The sequence below is a fragment of the Ambystoma mexicanum genome, chromosome 2q (genome assembly GCF_040938575.1).
Source record: "Ambystoma mexicanum isolate Mex_15411 chromosome 2q, UKY_AmexF1_1, whole genome shotgun sequence".
Lineage (NCBI taxonomy): Eukaryota > Metazoa > Chordata > Amphibia > Caudata > Ambystomatidae > Ambystoma > Ambystoma mexicanum.
The window spans coordinates 1,347,325,094-1,347,342,602 of NC_090924.1; the positions used below are offsets into that span (position 1 = coordinate 1,347,325,094).

The 17,509-nt window shown below is 48.1% G+C and overlaps 2 protein-coding genes across 3 annotated transcripts in view; one reads left to right on the forward strand and one right to left on the reverse strand.

Moving 5' to 3' along the window:
• OSBPL10 (oxysterol binding protein like 10) overlaps window positions 1–17,509 on the reverse strand; it is a 2,898,140-nt gene that overhangs the window by 2,331,566 nt on the left and 549,065 nt on the right. The gene's annotated exons all lie outside the window — the stretch shown is intronic.
• CMTM8 (CKLF like MARVEL transmembrane domain containing 8) overlaps window positions 14,687–17,509 on the forward strand; it is a 131,279-nt gene continuing 128,456 nt past the window's right edge. The window contains exon 1 of the mRNA XM_069648802.1: window positions 14,687–15,592. Within this exon, the coding sequence (XP_069504903.1) occupies window positions 15,449–15,592 (144 nt within the window). The 5' untranslated portion in view covers window positions 14,687–15,448. The remainder of the gene's footprint in view (window positions 15,593–17,509) is intronic.

Genomic DNA, 17,509 nt, shown 5'->3' on the forward strand with positions numbered 1-17,509 from the left:
AAAGACCCATGATGCCTACACCGCCAGAGTTCCCTGTAGAACAGTCCACCCCTGCCTCTTGTTTGGTTGCTATTGTGATTTCATTCACTGGACAGCCCCTGTAAAGCAAGCATCTATTGAGTTACAAAACTAAAACAGATATCATGGGATGAAGTAGATTTTGGAGTCCAGATTGATGATGTATGGTGGTGATCCACGTTGATGATGAATGGTGGTGATCACACTGATGATGAATGGTGGTGATCCACATTGATGATTAATGGTGGTGATCCACACTGATGATGAATGGGGGTGACCACACTGATGATGAATGATGGTGATCGACATTGATTATGAATGTTGGTGATCCACATTCAAGACGAATAGTGATGATTCACATGGATGATGAATGGTGGTGATCTACATTGATGATGAATGGTGGTGATCCACATTCAAGACAAATAGTGGTGATCCACACTGATGAAGAATGGGGGTGATCCACACTGATGATGAATGATGGTGATCGGCATTGATGATGAATGTTGGTGATCCACATTCAAGACGAATAGTGATGATCCACATGGATGATGAATGGTGGTGATCCACAATGATGATGTATGGTGGTGATCCGCATTGATGATGAATAGTGGTGATCCACACTGATGATGAATGGTGGTGACCCACATTGATGATGAATGGTGGCAATCCACACTGATGATGAATGGTGGTGACCCACATTGATGATGAATGGTGGTGATCCACTCTGATGATGAATGGTGGCAATCCACACTGATGATGAATGGTGGTGACCCACATTGATGATGAATGGTGTCAATCCACATTGATGATGAATGGTGGTGACCCACACTGATGATGAATGGTGGTGACCCACATTGATGATGAATGGTGGTGATCCACATTGATGATGGATAGTGGTGATCCACAATGATGATGTATGGTGGTGATCCACATTGATGATGAATAGTGGTGATCCACACTGATGATGAATGGTGGTGATCCACATTGATGATGAATGGTGGCAATCCACACTGATGATGAATGGTGGTGACCCACATTGATGATGAATGGTGGTGATCCACTCTGATGATGAATGGTGGCGATCCACACTGATGATGAATGGTGGTGACCCACATTGATGATGAATGGTGGTGATCCACACTGATGATGAATGGGGGTGATCCACACTGATGATGAATGATGGTGATCCACATTGATGGTAAATGGTGGTGATCCACATTCAAGACAAATAGTGGTGATCCACATTGATGATGAATAGTGATGATCCACATGGATGATGAATGGTGGCGATCCACATTGATAATGAATGGTGGCGATCCACGCTGATGATGAATGGTGGTGACCCACATTGATGATGAATGGTGGTGATCCACTCTGATGATGAATGGTGGCGATCCACATTGATAATGAATGGTGGCGATCCACGCTGATGATGAATGGTGGTGACCCACACTGATGATGAATGGTGGTGACCCACATTGATGATGAATGGTGGTGATCCACTCTGATGATGAATGGTGGTGATCCACATTGATGATGAATGGTGGTGATCCACTCTGATGATGAATGGTGGTGATCCACATTGATGGTAAATGGTGGTGATCCACATTCAAGAGAAATAGTGGTGATCCACAATGATGATATATGGTGGTGATCCACTCTGATGATGAATGGTGGCGATCCACACTGATGATGAATGGTGGTGACCCACACTGATGATGAATGGTGGTGACCCACATTGATGATGTATGGTGGTGATCCACACTGATGATGAATGGTGGTGATCCACATTGATGATGAATGGTAGAAATCCACACTGATGATGAATGGTGGTGATCCACATTGATGATGAATGGTAGAAATCCACACTGATGATGAATGGTGGTGACCCACATTGATGATGAATGGTGGCAACCCACATTGATGATGAATGGTGGTGATCCACACTGATGATGAATGGTGGTGATCCACATTGATGATGAATGGTAGAAATCCACACTGATGATGAATGGTGGTGACCCACATCGTTGATGAATGGTGGCGACCCACATTGATGATGAATGGTGGCGACCCACATTGATGATGAATGGTAGAAATCCACACTGATGATGAATGGTGGTGACCCACATTGATGATGAATGGTGGTGACCCACATTGATGATGAATGGTGGCGATCCACACTGATGATGAATGGTGGCAATCCACATTGATGACGACTGGAAGTAAAGACAACTGGGCTTTTTTCTTCCCCACTGGATGTGCTATTGAAGGCCTAGCTGCTGAATCCTGTCTCGCTCCACTGCCTGCCTCCTTGTGTGTGGAACCCTGGGTGGGGTACTCTATGGAGTCCCCATGTCAGTTTTCTGTTTCGCGGTTCCATTTCCTACAGTCGTGAGTGTCATCTCATAAAGGCACTTCCCTGCAAAAGACCCTTCCGGTCCTCCATGGCTGCTCAGACTTCACTATATTACGCGCCCCTTCTATACTGCATGTCGTATCTGATGGGCATTCTTTTTTGGACCCAGTGGAATGTGGAACCTATTTAGGGAATGCAGGGATTAGGATTCTAAGGAAGGCGGTTGGGAGAGTGAGTAGCGATTGACCTGGGAAAGGGAAACCCCCGGTGCAAGAGATTCAATAGACAGACTCTTCTGACTGTTCAGCTGCGTTTCCGTCTTTCCAACGTTAGGCGACGAGTTGGAGCACCTGGGGGTTTGATCTTTACTGCAAAGTGAAGCAGTTGACAAGCCGTGCGGACAGGGCTGGTCTTAGTGCAGGGCTGCCCGGACAACTGCCCGGGGTGCCATTAGCCACCGCCACGCCAGGTCGGGGGAGTCTTTCAAGGTCTCCCCCAAGCTGGAGTGGTGGGAGAAGGCCTGGCAGGCACCCTATTGAAATTAAATGCGCTCCGCTGTCAGGAGCGAGCGCATTTAATAACAATAGGGCGCTGATGCTTTCACATCGGTGCCTAATGAAACATTTAGTACCCACCCTGCATGACCAGGAGCACGCGGAGTGAGAGGAGGGTGGCACATTTTAGTTTTGCTGCCCGGGACGCTGCCACCACTAAGATGGTGCCTGCATGGGGAGGTTGGTATAGTGAGCAGGTGGTTCAGAGGAGGCGTGGTGCCAGAGTTAGCACTGGAACGCAGGACATACAAGGAGCAGGTAAGTATAGGGATATATATGTGATGGAAAAGACGTATGATAGTCAGGGCTTTAAGTGGGGTAAGAAATCAAGGGGGGCCCTCATTTGGGGTTGTGGCTTGTAGGATGGGCATGGCCTTAAAAACGTACACAAACCATAGTAAGGTACGCAAACATTTTATATATTTGTGTGCGTACCTTATGGTTTGTGTACTTTCCAAGCTATCTTTGTTAAACAGTTCTATGTTTATAAAAGATGGCTTGAAAAGTTCAGAATTCAATCCATCTTTTATAAAGCTTTCCCAGCGGACAAAGCCTGAGGCATCTTTGTCTGTCGGCAAAGCTTTATAAAAGATGGCTTGAATTGTGCACTTTTCAAGCCATCTTTTATAAACCTCGAAATAAGTCGAGGAGTCCCCATGTTCGCCGAGGGTTAAAGACGCCTCAGCGATCTGGGCAAACAAAGACACAGTAACTTCCTCTGGTGACCCCTCGCGCGAGAGGTCACCATAGGAAATGACAGTGACTGACAGAAGTGCCAGCCAGCTGCAGCGATGTTGTGGCTGGCTGGCACTTCTGTCATCTTGCCAGACCTAATGGCAGGCGCATCTCATGTCGCGGCCGATATGGGCCCGGCTCAACCCCACTTTTGGAAGACTGCCGGGGCAGGCCCAGGCCCACTTAAAGCACTGATGATAGTGGTACACACATGGATTAACGCCAACTGGATAAGAGGCAAGCACATAGAGCTCAACCTAGGGGTGGGTGCACAATGGCGTGGCAATAGGGGAAGGACTAAGTGGTTACTGGACGTAACCTAGGCAACCAATGCCTCCTTACTGTTGGAGTGATACAAATTTTAACATAACTAGAGTAACCAGTAAGCAACTGACTGGTAAATCAAGTACGTTTATTAGACATATATAACCCCAGCAGCGACAATACATCTGGCCAATAAGGCACTCTTTTCCAACTGACATCTGTGTGCGTGATGACATTCCAAAGGGATGACAACGTCACCACGCGCATAGCTACGATACCACAATAACCTAAGAGAGATTGCGGGCACTGAAACGAGCTGCAGAGGCACAGGACAAAAGAAAACCAGCGTTGGCAATGCCAATAGTTTGGGCTTTTGTGTAGGCATGGGTAGTCAGTGGCCATATCAGTACTAACTATCATTGATGGGAGTAGGTGCAAAATGGTCTGAGCACCTGGGCTTTTAATAGCAGTGCCTGGCAAATGCCTAATACTTATACAAAAGTCAAAACGGTTGGCTTTGCCAATGCTTGTTTTTAACAAGACTACAGTGAAGAGCACAACTAATACATCGAGTGGTTGAAAGCAGACCTGGTTAAGACAGGTTTATTATAGCAGTAACGTGTTTTCAGCTACAATGAAGCCATTAACTCTCAGAAGACGGCTTTGAAAAAACACTGGGAGGCACTTCGAATGCGAAGTTTGATGGTACTGCTTGATTAAATCGAGCTCACATAGGTCCCAAGAGGAGGTGTTTTGGGCGAGGAAGGGCAGCAACTGAGTGGGAATGGCCATATGTATTAGCATGGCCATGGTCACTCTGGGTGGGCAAATAACCAAACAACACCTTCCCGCTTTGCGTCCCCTTCTCATGCGCCACTTATCCCTACCTGTATTCTAATGCAATAGTTCCGGCTAATAAGTGGCTCTGCATGGCACTTCCCCGTCGAGGCATTTATACACATGGGTGAGCACTTAATACTGAATCCTATGTTGAACAGGAGCCAGTGTAGCTTTCTCCGGGCTTCAGTACTGTGCTGCGGTTTCTGTAGTCCACAGACTGCACGCATAGCCCCAATCTGGATAGATTGAAGTTTTTTTTACCGTTGTATGATGATATGTCCATATTGCAGTAATCAGGTGTCGCATTGATGGTAGCAGTGGCTATCAAAGCCCTGGTATTTTCCTCTACGTATTGGCGAATCTGCAAGAGAAGCCTTGTCAGATAAGAACAAGAATTAATATTGATATTGATCATTTATTTCTATCGCGGTCGTACACAAGTGTTTCAGAGCGTGACATGGCAAAAAAGAGGAACAGGAGAGAGCAAAACAATGATCTTACTAGGCCCAGTGATAGTGACAACACGCAAGTGCATGGGAGAGGGGGAGGGGAAAAGTGCATGGAGGGGGGAGACGTGGAAAGTGCGGAGCAAAGGGGATACAGATAAATAATAATAAATAAATAGTAAAGGCAACAAACAGTGGCAGTGCAGCCAGCAACTGGCAAGGGCTGGGTTTAAGGCAGCAGACAGGGTATGGATGATAAGTGGAGGACAAATAAGGGGCAGGGGCTGAATTGGTACAGATACAGACCCCAATGCAAGCGGTGGCCCGAAGGCAGTGCGGGAGGGTGGCAGGGTGAGCAGGTATCTGGGCCCGGAGGGTCCAAGTAAGAGCTCAAAGGAAGAGTTCAAAGTAGAGATCTGTTTATTAAATGACATGTTAGAGTCTAAATAGACTCCAAGGGTCTTCACATCCTGCACCACTGGGATGCGACAACATGCAAAAGAGAAGTCAGAAAAGAGCATATCCAGGTTCTTCAATCTAAATGATGAACCTATAATGAGCAACTCGTTCAAGAAAGGGAATGTAATTCCATCCAAGATTGGATAGATGCAAAAGTGCTGTTAATGACATTGGAGTCCAGACAATAATCCCCAGAGTTCAAACTAAATCTGGGTGTCATCAGCATAATTCCTACATGACACTCCAAGACCATCCAAAAGGTCACACAACGGTTTTGTGTGGATATTAACTGAAAGTGGTGATAGACAGTATCCTGGAGGAATGCCAAATGTAAATGACAGGGGGGGTGCTTGATGACCATCCTTAGCCACCCTTGCATGCTTTGGTCCCAAAAAAGATTCAGTAAATGCTGCAGCTTCCTAGCGCACCTCCAGGTTGTGGATAATCTTTTGACCAATTGAGCATGATCTACCAAGTCAAACGCTGCAGAAAGGCCTGGGCATCATCAGTGAGGAGTAGCTTGCCCAGAGCAATGCCAGAGGTTAAGATTCATTCTAAACCTTCCAACCATAACCTCTTGTCACCCCAATTAAGACAGGTATGCCCAGACGTGTGTCCCGTGCCTGCTGGACCAAGAGACCTAAGCTACTCCTCAATGATGAGGCTCTATGAGGCTGAAACAGGCTTGCGGATGCTTGTCGTTGCGTGCAGAAGGGATGTGACCTAGCAGCTCGGGCTCGACTGCCCCTTTTAGGGTGGGACCAAGCCTGATTTGCATATGGACTTTCCCCTTCTGTAATGGATTGGCAGAGGAAGAACAATGGTCTGGAGTGTTGCCCAGAGCAATGCCAGAGGTTAAGATTAACTGTAAACCTTCCAACTGTCACCTCTTGTGTTTTGCTATAGTCGCCCCGAGTGGGATGGGTATGCACAAACGTGGGTCCCATGCTTGATGGGCCTAGAGATCCAAGCTACTCCTTACTGGTGAGGCTCTATGAGGCCGCAACATGTCTGGTGATGCTTGTGGTCTTGTGCAGATGAGATATGACCTAGCAGTTCCGGCTGGACTGCCCCTTTTTTGGTGGGACCAAGCCTGATTTGCATATGGACTTTCCCCTTCTGGAATGGATTGGCAGGCAAAGAACATAGCTCTGTAGGGTTGCCCAGAGCAATGCCAGAGGTTAAGATTAATTCTAAACCTTCCAACCATCACCTCTTGTGTTTTTCTACAGCCCCCCCCCCCCGAGTGGGATGAGTCTGCCCAAATGTGGGTCCTGTGCCTGCTGGGCCTAGAGACCCAAGCTACTCCTCACTGATGAGGCCGAAACATAGCTGGTGGTGCTTTTGGTCTTGTGCAGATGAGATGTGACCTAGTAGTTCGGGCTGGACTGCCCCTTTTGTGGTGGGACCAAGCCTGCTTTGCATATGGACTTTCCCCTTCGGTAATGGCTTGGCAGGCGAAGAACGATGGTCTGGAGGGTTGCCCAGATTAATGCCAGTAACTTAAAAGAAGGAGACATCATTGAATGGATAGAATTGTCACAAAAGAATTGTCACAGAGTGGGTAAGCGTGATTGTAGTGGTGTTAAAGAAAAGTTGCAAGATTAGAGTTTGTGGAGATCTAAGGGACTTGAACCAGAATATATTGAAGGACACATTTTCCTTTTCCGAATATTTCAGTCATGTTAAATTGTGGGCAAGGAGCAGACTTGTTTACCATGTTGAAGGTGCCTTCAGCTTATCGTCAGATGCAGCTGACAGAAAACTGCAATAGTTTCACATCATTTTTAACCCCATTTGGTCTACATGACTACTGCAGGAGGCAGTGGCATGTCCAGACTCTTTTGACTGGAGTGGCCCAAGTGGAGCACTGACTTATGCAGGGGTGGCATGAAGTACGAGCACACGCACACATGTCTGAATAGCATTAATTTACTATTTGTCTCCAATACCCATATTTACTTTAATTCGTAACATTAGTGACTTACATTCCTGTGTTTAACGTTTAATGATCATAGTTTAGGATCATGGGATGGCACATAGGTTGGTCAATCAGATTACAGGGGTAGCAGGTGCCCACCCCAGGCCACTCCATGGACATGCCTATGGCAGGAGGCCATTTGGATTGGCTTGTGCAGTGGCAGTATTTCAAAGACTGATGTCACACTTATTGAAGGGATTGGAATGTACCTTTTATTATTATTATTTAATTAACTTATAAAGCGCCCATACGCCCAGGAGCATCTTTGCGCTAGACATGGTACAGTCAGAGGGCCCAGCCCTCATTGACGTGAATTAAACAAAAAGAAATGCCTTCAATAACCGACGCAAGGATAAATGAATAGCCGCTGCCCGAAGATGAAAAGAGAGCGAATTCTAGGACCTCGCTGCGGCAACAACGAAGGCACATCCGCCGAACCGACAGTCGCACCCGTGGGACAGAGATAGAACAAGACTCAAGAGAACGGAGTGGATGATTGCAAAAATAGGGGCAAATCTTGCACTGCAAATACTCGGCCCTGAGGTCATAAAAGGCATGGTGCACAATGCACATGCATTTAAACAGAACCCTCTGGGCCACAGGGAGCCAATGCAGCTGTCGTAGGGCCGGAGAAATAGACATACGGTGGGGGATTGAAGGCAGCAAAAGGCTGGAACAAATTGCCACTAACTCTACGACTAGAAGAGAACTACCGGAGATTCAGGAAATCGTTGAAAACCCACGTTGTCCAATGATAATCTCATTATCTTTCCGCAGACCGCCCTCTACAGCACATAATATTATGCGCACTGAATTACCCGGACACTCCCGTGCCCTGATGCCCGCAGGCTATCGGCACGTTATAAAAAAACACATAACATAACACCAATCTGGCTGCCGCATTTTGCAGCACTTGGAGGTGATTAACTAAATACAGTGGCTGGGCCAAATACAAGGAATTACAGTAGTCTAGTACACTAAGCACCGGTGCAGCGACCACAGGTGCATGAAACTGTGCAGGGAGGAAATCCAATAGCCTAGGCAGACCTCTGAGCTTATAGTGCCCAGGCTGACATAAAGATGCCACCTGAGCCTCCAAAGACAGAGATGAAGAAATCTTAACTCCCAAATCCTGCACAACAGAAACAGGAATAGGACAAGATCCAAGATAAGAGGGCCAGAAAGGGGGAGTTCAAATAGAAGAAGCAGAGGGGTGGGGGCACACCACCAGGACCTTAGTCTTATCTCTGTTCAATTTAAGCCAGTTGTAGCCCATCCAATGACCCATGTCCTCCAAGAAACTCTGCAGCTGAGATGCCGGATCTGGAAGAGAAAGATCGACCCCTAGAATAATCTGGGTGTCATCAGTGTAGGAGTAGCATCGGAGGCTGTGAGAGTGGATGAGCTCAACCAAGGCTGGATGTACTGTATGAAACCTGAAGGTGTCTCCCTGACTAGTGCCCGGGGATCTGTCATCCAAGTGGCCAAGACACGGCCATCGCTATTGGATCCAGTTTCTGGGGGTGGACCAGTGAGGGAGGATCACCTGGATGGGGGGGTCCTCGTGGAGTGGAAGTGGGACACCAACGGGTGAGACGCGGTATCCCCCTTTTTATAACACCTTATCCCCACATAGGATACTCAGACACTCTACCCCCCCCTTTTCCAAAATGAAAATGTTCTTACACCACGAAAGACAACGGACTAACCGTTCACCTGACATGTCGCAACACAAGGGTCAGGCAAAGTCAGGCAATTGACCAGAATCACACACACCTGATGGCCCTTTCCCTTCCCAACAGAGATAGAAGGTGGAGCAAGAGAGCACACGGAGAGCAGGGCAGACCGCACAGCGAGATAGCTAACCAAGTACGGCAGTTCAAGAGGAGAAGAAAGGCTGTTGGAACGGAAAGGGTTGCAAGGAGAGAAGCAACCTTGCCGTTTTCGACCCAGACTCGCTAAGCCTCCGTGGAAGGAATCATAAGACCGCGAACAATAGCCAACGTGTGATGCAGAAGATGCTAATGGCACACAGAGCACACCTACACTGATAATCAGAACAGGGAGGGAAATATGCTACCGTGGTACCGGCCTTGATCCCAGAGACAAGAAAAGCCAAGCAGTTTATCACAGCCGATGAGTCGAGGGGAGAGCCGATAAGAAAATGAACTGTGTTGAACGAAAGTCGCAAACGGCAAATTAAGGGTAGTTCAAAGAACTGTTAGCATTAAGGGAAAACCAGCTACAGAGTGGTCCGGGACCACATGGCTGCTTACTAAAGAGACTCTGGTTGATCTGCCTTTTGTAAAAACTACCGATATTAGAAGGCCTTAGGAGAGCCGCAAGGAAAGGGTAAAAGTGGTCATACAGGGGTCTAGCAAAATCCTCTCTACAGTCGATAGTCTTGGCACCAACAAACCAAGCTAAGGGAGATGAATTCTGAAAAGTGAGAAAGCAAAGGGAACATTGTGTTGACACGAGTGAACCCGACAGAGGGAGGTCCATAGTGAATTGTTTAAAAGGACATTAAAACTTGTGAATGCAACAGTTGAACTCGTTTGGAAAAAACCATAGTGAACCCGAAGGAGGGAGGCTAACATTCGAGAGGGGTCTGAGCCCGGAAGAGGGTGATCCAGGGGTGAAAAGCCATCACCCAACGACACATGAATGCCGTAGTGAACCTGACGGCGGGAGGCACATTTTCAAGAAGGGTCTGAGCTCGGAAGAGTAGGACCCAGGAGTGAAGTCGTCACCCAACATACATTGGAAAGGAACTTTTGTTTGTTATTTTTTAACACATCAGGTCCTCAGAGGCAAGAAACGTTTATATAGAAAAGAGACTTAACCACCGAAAGTCCTAATACCTGAGAATGGAACTGTCATCTCGTGCTGGGAAAGCTCGACAGTGTGCTGTGCTCAGGAGTCCCTCCTTGTCATGTGCCCAAAATGTGGGGAAGGGAGACTACCACATCCTGGCTTATCATTTGTGAAAACTTCTTTCTTTCTTGTGAATACTATCCTACACTCTTTTTGTATTTAGCTGTAAGGATTGGCAATGGGTTTTTTAATATAGGCCCTTTTATTTGACAAGACACCACTTGGACTGCCTTATTATTATTTGATGGTCGTAGCTTGCTCCCATCTTAGATTTAGGTTTAGATTAGGCGTGTTTCCAACCTACCTATACAATTTAATAAACACCCTTGAACTGTGATCGCTTGTGTCTGTCTTTAATGTTGCCACCATGAGTTCCTTACAGTACATTGAACAAAATGGGGGACAAAGTCAAACCCTGGGGGACCCCACAGGACAACAACACAGAAGCAGAACGAAAAGGTGGAAGAGAACGAGTTTGTGCAGTCACCAAAAAAAGCTAGAAACCAAGATAGCACATATCCGGTTATCCCTGCCCCCGCAAGACGGGCAAGCAGGATGGAGTGGCCGACAGTGTCAAAAGCGACTGATAGGTCTCATAATATCAGGGCTCCCACTCCATCCCGGTCAGAGAGACGTGCAAGGTCATCCACAACAGAGAGCAGCATGCTCTCTGTGCCCCGGCCAGGGGGAAAACCAGACTGGAAATGATCAAAAACGCTAGAGGATTCAAGAAAAAAGCTAAGAAGAGGAGAGATAAGAGACTCCAATAACTTCATGAAAAAAGGTAACAAAGAAATTAGACGGAAATTAGCAGGGCAAGAAGAATGCAAAGAAGGGTTTTTTTCAGAAGAGGAAACACAATTTAAGCATGAGGGTTTCCCTTATTATATCCTCTAATGAAAAGGAGGGCAAAAAAGACCATATACTCGGAGGGACACAATTAGGCATCAACCCGGGCCTAAAGCCAACGATGCAATCGTATTGCGAATACCCACAATTTTGTCTGAGAAAAAAACCTTGACAAAGAATCACACAGCTCCTTTGAGGGAGCAACCCCTGCCTGTGCTGTAGCAGTGGGGGGGATAGGGAGCACACAAGTTCAAATAATTCTCTGGGCTGATTGAGAGCAGACGCGACCCTATCTGAGTAGAACCGGCCCTTAGCCGCCACAATAGATTTATGAAACACCGTAGTGGCCTGACGCAAAAGCACGCGATCTGACTGAAGGTGGTAGCCACTCCACTTTCGTTCAGCATGCCGTTGCTTAAGCCGCAAGAGCTTTAGAGCATCATCGAACCACGGCTCAGATTGGCGAACTTGCCACCTACACGATCTGCAAGGGCAAGACAATCAGCCGTGGCTGTAAATATTTGAGTCAGAGACATCAGGTCCACCGCTGGATGGGCCTGACGCCCTGACACTATGGACTGAGCCACCGTAGCTGCGTCTGCAGACCTCCAGCTGCGCTTCCAGACTTTAGGTTTGGGACCAACCTCAGGAATTGTAGATCAATTGCAAGGCTGGAAAAAACAAGACCACGGTATGCGGTGAAAAAATACGACCCAGTGTGTTACCCAAACGATGGGTAGGACCGGACACGGGCTGTAAAGCCTTGGGGTGGCAGGATTACATATTGCTGTATGGGAAGCAGAGGTGCACCTAGACACAAATTTCGGGAGTGGAGTGGCTAACCCTTTACATATTTGGGAGAGGGGCTAACATCTTTGAGGGAGGGGAAACCTACTTGTGTGGGGGGCATCTAACTTCTTTACACATTCTAATGAGACTATTCTGGTGCAGCTTTCAATGCTGCAGTTAACTCTCCCCACGTCTGAAACCACACACTTAAGGACTGCTGTGAGAAGGAGCTGTCTCATGTCACCCCCTCACCCTTCCAATCACTCCCTTGACATGCAAGTGCTAACACCCCATCACGATTTTAATTGCCTTAAAATGTGTGCACACCAATGCAGCTTCTATGAAATGCTTGACCTTAGTAATTTTTGGGCCTTTGTTAACTGTGCAGCCGCGGGCACCGTGTATTGTCTGTGCCTTGTCTTGTAACGCTCTGTAGGTCAGTCAGGTCAAGTCAGCATGACCCAAAATTTCAGGAGGAGTGGTGGGGGGCGCTAATGTCCAATCAGTGCAATGGTTGTTGCACCACTGATGGGAAGGGTAGGAAGGAGCACGATACTGGATAGCAATGGTGCTGGAAAGTTATATACTAGATAGCAATGGTGCTGGAAAGTTATGTACTAGATTGCAATGGTGCTGGAAAGTTATATACTAGATAGCAATGGTGCTGGAAAGTTATGGAGAAGGAGTTGACAATAGAGATCCCTAAGTGTCATTTCAGGGAGAGAGGGGTGGATAAGCTAGGTCATAGAGTTACTCTCCCTGGGTACAAACCAAAATATGAGATCCCTGCCTTCAGGATATAAGGGCTTCCTACACCTTGTTCCCAAAGCGACTGACCCCCCCCCCCCCCCCCACAAACCTCCTCCTTCTTTCATTAGCAGTCCTTGCCCTGCTGTTTGAACGTACCTATGCTGTAGTCAGCAGCGCCTAGACACCCACGGGTTAAGCGCGCTATACAAACGTATGCATAAATAAAAAACATTTAAAAATGATGTAATCAAAGTAATAAGTGAAGCCCCATCACCCGGGAGCAAGGGCCAAGTATGTGCCTTCCTGAGCCTTGCAAAATATTAGAATTAGCGGCAGTGCTCTGGCCGTTGACGTGTGATCCGGGGGGCGGGGGCGAGGGGGCACCTCCAGCTGTGCCCTCGGCACAGGGATCCCTCGGCTCCCTCTTTCCAGGGTCTCTAAACTACACCCTTCCCCCACTCCCACCGGAACCTTGCTGATCACGTCGGTAACACACTCGGCGAGGGTCTGCAGAGGGATGGCAACCACAGAATCTCGAGGCGCAGCAGGCGCCGCGTGTGTGTGCTGCTAATTATTTATTTATTTATTTATTTATTTATTTATTGTTACTGGTTATATTTTAAAAAAAATAACATTCGTCTAAAGGTTAATAAAAACATCATACACATCCATCATCACATCAAAACAATAAAACGACACCACACACATCATTTCATAGAAAATCAAGCAACACAAGTCCAGGAAATGCACTACAAAATGAGATAGGATGCCTTCTACAGGCTCTCCTAATGATGTATTTATTTATTTATTTAGCATGTATAGAGAATAATGTAAGTGACTTCATAAACCAAGGACCGCTATCATGCCTGAAGCTGATCTCCCGCTCCAACAATGAACCCCAAAAGCTTTGAAATCAATCCCATTGAAAACAGGTGCCATGTTCCCGAAATAAACAGTGCGGTGTCCAGCTGGAGCAGGACAGGGGTGAAAAGATGCCCCGTTGCTGCGACTTCCCTCCGCTTTGCAGAAACCACATAGTGCTGCACTGCGGCCCGAGCGTTAGCTGTCTCTGGAATGCAAACGCAATCTAAACCTCATCAAATAATGTCCTGTGTGCCTATTGGGGTATCTTTCTAAAAATCGAGCTACATGCCTCATCCGCTCATTTTGTTTATAATAGGGGGTGTCATGCATAGACAAATGACCCGCCCTAATCGTGTCAGTTCCGGGAAACTCGTGCCGCTTCCACGCAAAAATGAAAACAACGTTTTTTAATGATGTTCACACCCAATTAAATAGAGCCCGCAAGCCCCAGCTTGGGGTACTGGGTAGCTGTGGCCCAATCGCTGTTATTGCTGGTCGCAGTCTGTGGCACTCATTGCCCCGACCTCGGAAAGATGATATGTTATGATATGGCATTTATAACGCGCCTATACACGAGTGTTTCAAGGCGCGAACTATGAAAGATGAAAGGCTGAGTCATAGCTAGACTAGCACAGATGACTGGAGCAGAACTATGACCGACCGAGCTAGCTCTCCGGGTGGCACGTTCAGCAGGTGGGCGGGGAGGGGATGGGCAGACGGGTGCGTGCTACAGGAAAAGGGGATGTGAATTGCGGGCTCGTGAATAAAGCACTTCCTCCCGGGCTGGCAGAGTCTGGCGGGCCTACAAGTGCATCAGACGCGCCTGTCGGCAAACAATGGCGAGCCCAGGGGCGGGCGGGGGAGGGGCGGGGAGTGCGAACGGCGCTGTAATTGGATAAGGCCAATACACTTTATTTAACGGTCAGAGGAGGTCGCCGACCGTCTCTCAACTCGGCTTACAGCTTCTCTGCCCTCTTCAAGCGCTGACGCCAGGCGAGAGGGCAGTGCAGTCAAGGATCCTCGCCCACTGCCCACAGTTCCAGCCAGAGAGGTGGGCACTGGGTCCCCAGAGGTGGATACACAGAGGTCCCTCCCTTAGAGAAGCGCGAGGGTTCCCCGCAGGAGGCTCCTCAGGTGCCGGCTGCCGGCTGCCCCACCGCACCCAGCCCTTGCCACCGGGGACTGCACAGCACTGCCAGAGGCAGGTGCCAGCCCTGCAGGAGCCTTCGAGTTCTGGCACTCGCTTTCTGCCACTCCCGTCCCCAACCGCGGCTCCGCTGGCACCTGCTGCTGGCGCCAAGTTTTCTGCTGCTTCTAAGCGCTCGCAGGTTGGGCAGACGGGGGGCCGAGGCCTGGTGAGATAACGTGAAGTGTGTCCTGGTCCTAGTCCCATAATCCTGACATTCACGAAGACGACGCCTCTCCTCCTGAACCAAGAGGAGCGCCTGGTCTGGAACTCACTCCTCCTCACATCTCAGCGACCATCCTGACCTGTAAGGAGGGCTGTAAATCACCCGGATAGCTCCTCCTAGGACATTAGTAGCCGCTAAGACTTCGAGAATACCTTTGGGCGCTGTGATTTGTGTGCCCAGTGCGGGAAGGAACTGAAGCCCCTCCACACCAGTGCGACACTCAGCCCCTCATCTCCAACCCACCCCAGGGGAGGATGGCGGACCCGGAGCAGCCGCGCCAGCCCACCGTGAGCACCACCTCCAGCACGCCCAGCGACAGCTTCTCCAGCACCGCCAGCATCGCCTACGACCGAGGCTTCCTCCGGACCCCGCAGGGCCTCCTGCTGCTGGCAGAGATCGTAAGTACCCGCCGTGGGCACTGTGCTCTTATGATGTAGCGCCGCGCCGTGGTGTAGCGCCTCCTGCAATAGATCTGCAGGGTCGTAGCGCTGTACATCACAAGTGTACGTATATAATGAATCTAATGTGAAAAGGTGCAGGATTTAGTCCGCCTGTCAGAATGTGACCTGTAACCGTTTCGTAGCACTTTAAAACACAGGTGTTATTACAGTATATGCTTGCACGTAGATGTATAGAGCAGGGAGTAGAGCGACAGATATGTTGCTGGTCTGGACAGACAGACGGACAGCTCGGCAGATTAGATGCGAAGCGTTACAACGTAGCACTCATTGGCCAGGACAAAGGCGTGTGTGATTCCTGAAAATAGGGGTGTGAATATTGCACTTAAAGGTTGAAAGGGAGGGGGGGGTCGTGTAGGTTTCAGAGTCATCCACATTGTCTATCTCCATAATCAACAAGTGGGTTTGGGTGTAAAGAAGCAATATTGCTGACACCTTACAAATCACATTACGGGGGAGCAGTCATGGTAAAGCTGGAGTCGCCAGATGATAATAATGTGTGTTCTTACAGCCCGCTTCATAGCGGATCCTTCCTACTTGCAGCTGTTATAATTACCTCCGTGTCATGTTACTCGGTTTAATGAAACTCGGAAGAGGATTCAGTCCCGCCCCGGGACTCGAACTCGCGGAGCTGCGACTTGCTTCGTGAGTTGCTCTCCCCGTCCGCGGGCTGAACGGCTGGTGCTGGCAGTCGTTTGCTGCTGTCGCCTTGTAGATTGCTGCTTAAATGGGGAGTTCCTCCAGGTCTCACACTGCAGAATGCATGTGTTAGGGAGAACACGTGCAAAATTAAACATAAAGCATGAAACATATACCCAATGTAAAGAAATACAATAACACACGAAGACCGTGTGACAGACACGGGGTTGCCAACCGATTGAAAGTATGTTCAGCAACTGACTGCGACCTGATTGCATTTGGAGACTGGGGGCCTAAATAGGACCTCCTGTTGGGTTTGGGCCATACAGTGGCCCACTAGTGCCAACCTTTGGCCAGAGAAATGCTGCCAAGAGGAGACCAGAAAGGAAGGGGCGTTGAGAAGCAGAATATTTGGTGAGATGGTAAATGGCAATACTCGTAGCTGCTGCACTAATTGTTATAATGTGTGTCTTCGCCCATATAAGTCCATGAGGGGTTATTTTGTTGGTCTTTGAAGGGTTTCTTAAATTGCATTCTGAAAATTCGTTTTTTTATTCTGGCCAGCGAAACTTAAATTTCAGGGGAGTGGGGGGAGGGGGGGCTACTTCAGAAGATGGCCTAGCTAAGCCATGAAGTAAAGTGAACTGAAAGAGTTGACACGTGTTTCGAGAAAATACTTCTCTTCCTCAGGGCTCACCTTATCTTAATAAAACATGTTAATTAAAGTTTCCTAAAGCATCATAACATGAATTATATTATGTGATGTTAGTATTGTGATGGAATTATCCACAATCTAAAGATAGGCGTCTCCCAATCCTATCCTGGGAGGTGATCGGTCTCAATGTTGGTGCGCGTTCCTCATGTAAAACGCTGCTGCGAGATACTTGGGACTGGGTAGCTGGGTAGCTGTGCATCTGATAGACCCTTTACTGCAATGAGGATGCTGCGAATATCCAATCATTAGCGTTTGACATCATGGAATGAGTGGTTCCAAGTCTTTCCTTCGCGTGGCCGATTACTTTGCGCAGTGAATTCCATGAATACACGGGACACACATTTTTTATTCTGTACGCAGGCTCACGCAATGTCGTTCTTGGCACGCGGCAATTGAGGGAGTAATGCGCACTTATCCATGAATGGGGCCCTAAGTATTCTGTAAAGTTTTCATTGTGCGTTCCTCCTCTGTTGCACTCAATTAATGTTAATTTTGTTTTTGAT